At 52.1% G+C, this 9872-nt stretch overlaps 1 protein-coding gene across 1 annotated transcript; it reads right to left on the bottom strand.

Moving 5' to 3' along the window:
• Positions 1-710: 710 nt before the first annotated feature.
• On the bottom strand, positions 711-6844 carry Sod3 (superoxide dismutase 3). Its single transcript, XM_028865900.2, has 2 exons — positions 6540-6844; positions 711-2313 (listed from the first exon to the last, which is right to left on the bottom strand). The coding sequence occupies exon 2, from the start codon at positions 2276-2278 to the stop codon at positions 1532-1534; it is 747 nt and encodes a 248-aa protein (XP_028721733.1). The 5' UTR covers positions 2279-2313; positions 6540-6844; the 3' UTR covers positions 711-1531.
• Between the last annotated feature and the right edge of the window lie 3028 nt (positions 6845-9872).

Genomic DNA, 9872 nt, shown 5'->3' with positions numbered 1-9872 from the left:
TGAGTTGACCATCACGTGGCAGCAAAGGAGAGGCTGTGGTTGGAGATGGACTTCATGCCTCTCCATCATGGGTTCCCATGTCATTGGCATCTCACTTGCACAACTTCCAACTATGGAGACAACGGGATAAAGCTCTGCACAGGGCAAGGGCTTCTGGCTGTGCTTCAGTTTGTCTCACAGCTGAGGTCTGGGAGACCTGGAGGCTGCCTTGCAGGACCAGGTTGGGAAGCCTCTGCTGGGAGATGGGCTAACACAGGTACTCAGATCGGGTTTGCAGAGGTAGAAGACATACACAGGCAGTTCTCTAACACCCAGGGAGCTGCATGCCTGGGCACCTCGATACTTACCCGACTCTCACCAGGCTAGGGTCTCCAGCCTGGGACTCATTTCACAGCACTTGGGGTTTTTTTTTTTTTTGTTTTGTTTTGTTGGTTTTTCTCTCCCCCCCCCCCACCCCCGGCCCCATTCTCTGGCTGTGGGTTGTATTGATATCTTTTTTGTAAAGAAGCCACACACAAGCACATTTAAATGTCCTTGAATGGCTGTTAAGCCTCTGTCCTCCAAAAGGCATAGCAATTGATGATAGAACCTTCTCCCTACAGGACTGGGGAGGCAGGAGAAGACCTGCAAAGACTCAGGGATATTTTTGGGGAAGGAGAACTGAGCCAAGAAGTCTCAAATAAAAAATAAAAAAAAGTACCCAAGGCCAATGCAGGACTGAATTGCTGTGCTTTAATGTGAAACACAAGTTGCCAAATACCCTCATAGGAACTGCTCTCCATGGGGTGCAGGCACCATATGGGGAATAGCTGAAAACAGAACCAGGGGCACCCCAGGAGGTGAGCTGAGACGTGGAACCCTAGGTGTGTGTGAGGCAGGGTGGTCTCGAGCACCTAGGAGTAACAAAGGGAGGAAAGAAGAGGTCCCTAGGGAAGAGAGGAGTCTCTTGTGCTAGGGGATAGGAAAGAAAAGACAGACCAGAGGAAGTGGGGTGGGGGTGGGGGTATTTCGGTACACCTGGGGGGAGTGTTCTCAAAGGTGCTGACTGAGAGGTCCCCAGAGCAGAAAGAGAGAGTGCGATCTCGGAGGTGGTGGGAGGGGGGGATTCTCTGGGAGCAAACAGAATCAAAGACTGTTTCAAAGGGGATTCTAGGAGCATCTGTGATTGTCTGGGCCCTTAAGGTGGAGTGTCCAGCATGGAGGGGAACCTCCATCAGATGGAGGTATCTGGGAGCATAAAGGAGTTCTGGGTCTGCGGAAGTGTCTAGGGCATGAAAGGATTCCTGGGTTAGGTGTCTGGACCGGCGGGGGTTGGTGGCGGGCATCTGGGAAGCGCAGAAGTGACTGGGGGTGTGTGTGTGTGAAAGCATCTGGGGCCATACAGAGGTGTCTGGGGCGCATGGAAACATGTGAGATTCTCAGAGGCGCCTGAGATGTCTGGAAGGCATCTGTCTGGGATGCGTGCAGGCGACTGAAGCGCGTGGAGGCATCTATGCACGGCACGGCTGGGCTCGGCGGCCAGGAGTGACTCTTAAGCGGCCTTGCACTCGCTCTCCCGCCGCCGCTTCCTGCGCTCGGCGTGCTCCTGTGTCTGGCGAGCCCAGGCCGCGGGGGTGCTGGCGCCCACCACGCAGCAGGCGAGCCGGCGACCGGCATTGCCGTTCTCCACGCTGGCCTGGTTGCCGCCGCGGCCCAGGTCATCCTCGCCGGCGTGGACCACCACGGCGCGGCCCAAGATCGAGTGCGGGCCGGCCAGCGACGCGGCCAGGCCGGTGCGGTACTTCCAGAGGCGGCCGTCGCGCACCACGAAGTTGCCGAAGTCGCCCGGGTGCTGCGGGTGCTGCACGGCCATCGGGTTGTAGTGCGGCCCCGTGGACTCGCAGCCCTGGCTCAGGTCCCCGAACTGATGCACGTGGATGGCGCGGCTGGAGACGTTCGGCTCGGCGGGGAAGCCCTCCAGATCGAAGAAGGCCTCGAGCCTGGCGCTGGGCGACAGCTGCCGGAAGAGGACCAGGCCGGTGACCCGCGGCTGATCGGTCGCCAGCGAGGCTGACGGCTGCACCTGGCAGACTGCGTACATCTCTGTGGCATCCACCTCCCGCCGTCGTCCCAGCTCCAACCAGATCTCCTGCACTTTGGCATGGGTGTCGCTTATCTTCTCAGCCAGGTCTGGCTTGATCTCTGCTAAGTCGAAGCTGGACTCCTCAGGATCCGGCAAAGTCGAGGTGACAGAGCCACGGGCCGCCAGAAGCAAGCCACAGAACAGGAAGGCCAGCATGGCTGAGGTTCTGCACCTGCGGGACAGACGTCCCCCTACATGTAAGGGGAAAGCAAGCCTTAGTCACTTGAAATGTCCAGTCTCACGGACCTCCTGCTCACATCCTAAGCCCACAGCCCCCACAAGGGACTGCCTGGACTTTCTCCCATGCTTATTTATTTATTTATTTATTTATTTATTTATTTATTTATTTATTTATTTATTTATTTTACAAACGTGTCTCCGGGGCTTGCTGGGTGCCAGGCACAGGGTCATTGGCTATATTTTCAGATGTGCCAACTCACAGAGATCTGAGTCACACAAAATGACAATCCAAGTCCTGTCTCCGCAGCCAACAACTGTTAGGAGTCTTGGGGGCCTTGTCTGCCCTTCCAGATCTAGCTCTTCTCACCTCCCTGCCTGATCTCCTGGCAGGCTCTTCCCGTGTTCTTACTGCCCCTGCCATCTTGATTCTTGCTGGTACCGAACCCTCTCTCTGAGGTGTTTGCACCTGATTCCCACCACTCCGCTGACTTGGAGCCTAGGGTGGTAGCAATTCCGTTTTCTTCATGGTTTCTCCCTGAAGTTCCTGCCGTAGCCTCCTAACTGGTGGTCCTCCGCCTATGTCTGTCTCTGAGTCTGTGCGTTTCTGTGCCCCAGGACTGTGCCCACTGCCTTTCTAGTCCTGTCCATCTCCTAGGTCCATACCAGGCAGCAGGGTACCTAGTGGTTGAATGAAGACGAGGGTGAAGACAGGCGGGTCCTCAAGCCATGCCAGCACAATGCTAAGGTGGAAGTTGGAGCCTCGTGCTGGGGACACTGAAGAAGCCATGTCCACTCCCAGTGTGGGTGGGGCCAGTGTACAGATCTAAGACATCACATCCATCCCATAAATATGTACAAACACATATGTCTCAAAAAGTTTAAGTTCTCATCTAACACAAGGAAGGATGAGGGCCGGGCTTTGGACACTGAGGACTGGGGAAAGGCAATGGGGACCGTCTAGGGACAGAGACGGACCCAGGCCCAGAGAGACACAGCCTTAGGACTAGTTAGGGGGCCATTGGAGGAAGCCAAGGCAGAAACGATGGAAGCTGGTACTAAGTGGAATTGGCAAACAGAATGGTGTAGGTGTGGTAGCCATGGCAAGAGGAGGAAAGAGGAATAGTAGTTGCCAGAGGCTGAGGTGTCCCAAAGAGGATGTGGGTAACAGGCCCAAGAGGAAGTGGGCTAGGGTGTGTGCAGTGGTGGGGACATCCCCACCCAGGGGTCTGGACAGATGTTTGGAAGCTCAGGTCTGGTACTTTGGAAGAGGCCATGAGATTGGGTTAGTGTTGCGTGTACATGAGGTTCTCTTTGTGTGTGTGTGTGGTGTGTGTGTGTGGTGTTGTGTGTGTGTGTGTGTGCTGTGTGCGTGTGCGTGTGCGTGTGTGTGTGTGCGTGCGTGCGTGCGTGTGTGTGCGTGCGTGCGTGCGTGCGTGTGTGTGCGTGCGTGCGTGCGTGCATGCGCGTGCGCGTGCGCGTGCGTGTGTGTGTGTGTGTGTGTGTGTAGGGGCCCAAGGTTGACATCAGCCATCTTCTTCAATTTCTTTCCCTCCACCTTATGTATTGAGAGAGTCTCTCACTGAGCCTGAGGCTTGCTGTTGTCCTTCTGGCTAGTCTGGCTAACCAGATGGGGATTCCCTATCTCCTCCTCCCTGTCACGAAGATCACAGGTGGACCACCACACCCATCCAGCTTTTTACATAGTTTCCGGGGATCCAAACTTCCCATCTTTGCTTTACCCTGGGCTGTATCCCCAGCCTGGATTCTGGTTTCTAAAACCAAGAAGCCCAACCATCCCCCACCCAAGAGATTCTAATTCAGAAGGGCTTAACTGGTCTCTGTTTTTTGTTTGTTTGTTTGTTTTAATGTTTAAATATTCTGTGCCCCCAAAATAATGGAAAGATACAGAATTCATCCTCAGTTACAACACAGCCAATTAACTCGATATGTGGGTGATGGATTTCAAAATGCTTCATGGATTCCAAAATCATGGATGTCCAAGTCCCTTGCATAAGATAGCAAGATGTGTGCACAGAGGCAGCTCAGATGTGCCCTTTAAAACATGCCTGGATGCCTTACTGTAGTCACCGGGGTCAAGGCCGTGTAAAGAGCCGTCACACGGAGAAAGGCCTGCGGATGTTCAGTACGGATACAGGGTGGGCTTTTTATCTGTTTAGGTTTTGTAATTTCTGTCTGAGGTTGTCTGAGGTATACAACCCAAGGACATGGAGGGTGACTGTACTGTGACTTTGTAGGGCTACAGTCCATAGCCTCGGCTCCTTACCTGTAAAATAAGGCCAGCTCTGCTACAGAAGGCCATGGTGAGGGTCAAGGCAGATATTTATAAAGGGGATACTTTCACATTTTAAAACCTGCCCTAAGGGATTAATGATCCCTCCAAGGGGCTAGTTGAAGGTCATCTGTGCTTTCAGAGCCCTTCTACAAGCCCTGAATAGGTGCCATTTAAAATGAATGGACTGTGGGTTCTTTCCACAGCTGTTACGGAAGGACAATTTAGTATGGTGATTATAAGAATGGATTCGGGAACTCGCCCCATGAATCTAAAACTTGACTACCACTTACGCTCTGAGGTTATCTGCTACTGCTGTTTCTGTGCATCAGGAGCGGTGTGCTGAGCTGCAAACTGTCCATGGGCCTGCTTCCTCTCTGAGCCCATTTCTCATCTGCAAGTAGGCGCAGGCATCCCTACCTCTGGGGAGCTTGCTGCCTACCAGCCTTCAAAAGGAAGACTGAAATTGCCAGCACCAGTTGAATCCTTGAGCCAGGCACTGTGAAAAGCCTTTGGCATATGTGAATTGTAGACATATCTATGTATGTGTGCACATCGGTGCATGCATGCCTGTGCGTGCGCGCGCGCGCGCGCGTGCGCATGTGTGTGTGTGTGTGTGTGTGTGTGTGTGTGTGTGTGTGTGTGTGTGTGTATAGATCATTGATTGAGTTAGATTGATAGGCCAGTAAGCTCCCCAGTCCACCACCATTGTGCCCGGCTTTTTCGTGCATGCTAGGGATCGAACTCAAGTCCTCATGCTTGTGTGGCAAGCACTTTGCTGACTGAGCCGTCTCCCCAGTCCCCGGGTTTGAATCCTGGCAGGCACTCTATGGGATGGATACAATAGGCAGAAAGCAGAGTCACAGGGTTGAGCCTATCTCCCCGGGCTACACATTCACTGAAGAGCTCAGGGCAAGATCTGGAAGTGAATGGTTGTCTCTCAGGCCCCACTTCAGAACCACACTGCCCAGTTTTCAAATAGGGCTCTCATACGGAGCAAGTTCTCGGCAAAGGGCAGCATGCGGCTGCCAAAGAGAGGCTGCTGATGGAGCTGTGAGGACCATCAGCTGAGAGATGCTGTGGAGGCCAAGGAAGGAGGAGGGAACCAGAAAAGGCTTGAGAAGGAGTAAGCCAGGTAGGTCTCAGGGGACACTGAAAAAGTGACATCTAGAGACCCTCCCCCCTTGGATGTGGCCTAGTGTGGAACTCCTTTGGAAGCTTTGGGGAGTGGGTAGAGAAGTACGGGAGCAGCCTTGTGCATCTGGCCTTAAGCTCTCCCCGGACAGGGATCCTCTTCTGAGGCAGCCTGTCACTCAGGCATGTTCTGTGCTTACGCTTCGCTTCAGGAATTCTCCCTTCAAAGCCCAGAGCAAAATCCAACCGGGGTGTGTTTGTGGGCTTTTCTCAGAGTGAATGTTTTTTAAAAAGACATTTTCTTTTTATAAAGAACATGCTTCCTTACCCCCAGGTAAACCTGGACTCCTTGTTCGTGAGGTCTCCCTCTCCTTGAGTATTTTCACCCGTCAGCTGCTCTTTAGAAGGAGTCTTTGCTGTCAGCCGGAGCCGACAAAACCCTGGGACTTAGGGCTTTCCAAAGCAAGTGACTCTTGAGGGTACCTGCTCATCCCCACCCTCCATAACTCCAATACCCAAGCCACACAGTGACCAAAGACAGCCTTCATTACATGACATTTATAGCATTAAAGGCCTCTTGGACCAGCCACTGCAGGCCAAAGGAGAAAGCTCTCTTCCCATCGACTTCCTCTCCCTCTTCCCATGACCCTACTCCCCCGACTCGAGAGCAGCCAGGCCTATCACTAAACTGTGTTTCTCTCCCAAGAACATGACTGAACCTTTTCCAGCCAGTGCCGGCGGCCCCAGCCCAGTTTCCAGCTCTTCAGAGGCACGCTCCTCAAAGAATGGAATTAAGCTCAGTTTGGCACGCACCTGTCAAGCTTGCTCTCCAAGAGCGCTTTCCCTCTGGCGAAGCGGGGAGCAGCACCCAGCTAGGGTCCGGAGGAAGAGCCTGTGGGCTGCCTCCCCAGAGCTGTCCGGCTGGCTGTTTGTGAGCAGCAGGGAGGCCAGCCCCGGGGAGTGGTCAGCAAAAGGGAAGAAGGTCATTGGGCTGGCTGAGACAAGAAAATCCAGCCTGGCTGTCCCTTGTGGTAAAATTGCTGCCGCCTCCTCCTCCTCTTCTTCGTCATGTTTTTCCTCCTCCTTCTCCTTTTCTTCCTCTTCCTTCCTCCTCCTCTTCTTCCTTCTCCTGTTCCTCTTCCTCCTGCTTCCCCCTCCTCCTCCTCCTCCACTTCTTCTTCTTGTCCCCACCTCCCAGATCCTTTCCCAATGCTGCTTCCCCTTGCCAAGTACGCCTTTCGTGACTTCCCTGGCTTGTGCAGACGCAGTCCGTGACCTTCAGAACGCAGCAGGGGAGCAGAAAGGAGAAAGAAAATAGCTTGTTTGGAGAGGTGTACAATGGTCTCTTTATGGAAGGGCCTCTTCTCGTCCCCCGACTCCCTCAGCTGTTGACTTCTGCTGCTGGATGCTGGTATGTGCATAAGACAGACATGGGCACTTGGCAGCTGAGGGTGACACTCTCTCCAGAACTGCGCTACCACACAAGGTGTGGGGCAGGCATGGGAGTGTGCCTTCACAGCCTTGCCATTTGCTCCCCGTGTGCTCCCTGTACCTCCCTTTCAGCATCGGTGAAATAGGCCCGGGATACGGATAGCTCCCATCCCTGTGAGAATCAAAAGAGCAAACCCAGCGTCTAGCTCTCATAATGGCATTAGTGAGTCAAATAATGACCGGAACAGTGACATGACCGGTGTCACTGTTGTATTAAAGTGACCGAGGAGGGCGGTTTGTTTTTGAAACAGGGACACATATCTCCCAGGCTAACCTCAGTTTGCTATGTAACGGAGGGTGACCTTGAAGTCTTAATCTTCCTGTCTTTAGCTCCCAAATGCTGGGATTCCAGAACTGCACCACCATGTTTATGTGTTGTTGGAGACCAAACACAGGCCGTCACACATGCCAGACAAACACTCTGCCCACTGAGCCCCCGCCCAAGAAGTCCCTTTAAAAACGGTACGTGGAATGGATATGTCAGGAGCCTTTACCCCAAGGCCATTGTTTCTTCTGTTATCATGAACTCTTCTCCACCACAGATGCTCTTTCTGTGAACACAAGTTTCTCTTTTCCTGTAAAGCTCTCCACCCCCGCCACGGGAAAAGTCAGCTTGCTGCTGCCTGTCCATCTCCCCGAATTCCTTCAACAAACGGTTAGGTGGGTGCCTGCCCCTTACCAGGCACCAGGTCGCACACCGGAGACTTGAGCTGCCCAAGTCCCTGTCCTAGAAAACAGAGATGCCAATGGTGCAGCTATAGACAGAAGGACAGGACCCCGCCTGACACCTCCAGTGGCCGGGCTTGACAGACAGAAAGTTGTTCGGTAACCTGTCCTCTGGGCTCTACCCAGAGCTTAATGAATCTACTTCAGGTGGAGGCGCCCAGAAGCACTGTGTTTAATTAAATACAGATGGTTCTGCTGGGCAACTGTGTTTAGAGATCACTGCTCTGCTGAAAGACCCACAGGAAAGGCCTGTGTCCAGGGGCAGCTACTCTAAAAGATGAGAAGGGGGCTTCTCGGGACTTGAGGACTCTGGCCTATCTGTCCTCATCTACTTTTGAAGGCAGACAGCTCTGGAAAGAGCAGCTCAGTCTTGAGCTCTGCATCCGCTGTTGGGAGTAGCTGGTCTCCACCAATGAGTATGAGATGCCACCCACCACCCATAGCCATCAGTCACCCTCAGCCACTCACCACCCGGAGTCACCCACAACCACCCACCACACATAGCCACCCTTCCAGATTCTGGCTTCTTTTCACGGCTTTTTCATTCATTTTGTTAAGTCCTTATTTTCATTCAGTCCTTGAAGTAATTCTTGCATAAGCTCCCAGCTACTGTTTCAAGTGGCACTATCTTCAATGAGCCTCATTCTATTTCTTTCAAGACTCAAGACGCGTTCCTTCATTCTGGGATTCTAGGATTAGTGTAAAGCCCCGATTCACGTTCTTTTTTATGCCCTCTAAGAGAAAATTGCCTTTCCTTACTCCATCCTTGCAACATTCATCCCCTTTCCTTGGATATCATGATCTCATTCCCTTCTTAAAAGCCAACTTTACTCCTAGATGCAAAGCTAAGTGGATGGCGTGGGCACCACTTGTCATGGTCAAGACACAATGCATTCTGGGACAATGAGACTCCAAGATACTTGGTTGGGATTCGGACTCCCCCAACCCCTCCCCAAGACAGAGTTTCCCTGTGTAACAGTCTTTGTAGGCAAGGCTGGCCTAGAACTCACAGAGATCCACCTGCCTCTGCCTCCAGAGTTCTGGAATTAAAGGCATGTGCCATCATACCTGGCTTTGATTGGGACTCGTAAAAGAGATATATCCTCTCTTTCCTGACTTGAAACCAGAAAGAAACTGTGGTCACTGTACCTCCACCAAGGGAGAGCCTGTCTGAGGACAAGGCCCACCATGCGAAAGAAAATAAAATGAAAGTACAGTGAAACAGGGACTTAGTGGAACCCAGCTTCTAGCCATACCTGAAGCTCTGCTTTCGTTACGTGAACCTTCTCATAATATGAGAAAGTATCATGGGTAGCATGGCTAATGGTTGCAATCATTTTGTAATGTAGATATTAATCTATCTACTCTATAGATAAGGACTTGTGGTTCAGAAAAGGAAAAACTACTGGGTTCAAGATACAAGGCTAGAAAATGGCCAAGTCAGGATTTAAATTTATAAAATAGGCCCGGTGACACACACCTGTGATCCCAGTCACTCAGGAAACTGAGACAGATGAATTGCAATCCTAGGCCAGTCTGGGTTACACAGATCTCAAAAAGCAATTTTCTTAAGGGTTGGGAGGTAGAACAGAGAAAGCATGCTTGCCTAGCTTGCTCTAGGTTCAAGTCTCAGCCCTACAAAATCAAAAATAGTCATTTTTTTAGATAGAAAAAAAAAATAAAACAAACAAACAAAAACCCCTAATCCAAGATCTGGCCTGGTTCCTGAGCCTGGCCTCTTAATCATTACATTTGGTTACCACCAGCCTGGTGCAGAGATGAGAGAAAAGGTACAAAGAAGTGGTAAGCTCTGCAGAGCTGACACCGAACCACTTCTGACCGCCCAGACTGTTAATGTGTAACAGGACAGGTCCCGTGCAAGTTCTAAGGCTCAGAATTAGAAAGGTCAGGAAGCGCCCTTCCCACCCC

Source organism: Peromyscus leucopus, chromosome 10, assembly GCF_004664715.2.
Source record: "Peromyscus leucopus breed LL Stock chromosome 10, UCI_PerLeu_2.1, whole genome shotgun sequence".
In the NCBI taxonomy this organism is placed as follows: domain Eukaryota; kingdom Metazoa; phylum Chordata; class Mammalia; order Rodentia; family Cricetidae; genus Peromyscus; species Peromyscus leucopus.
Note: the sequence above shows the minus strand (reverse complement) of the source record. Positions and strands in the feature narration are given on the sequence as shown.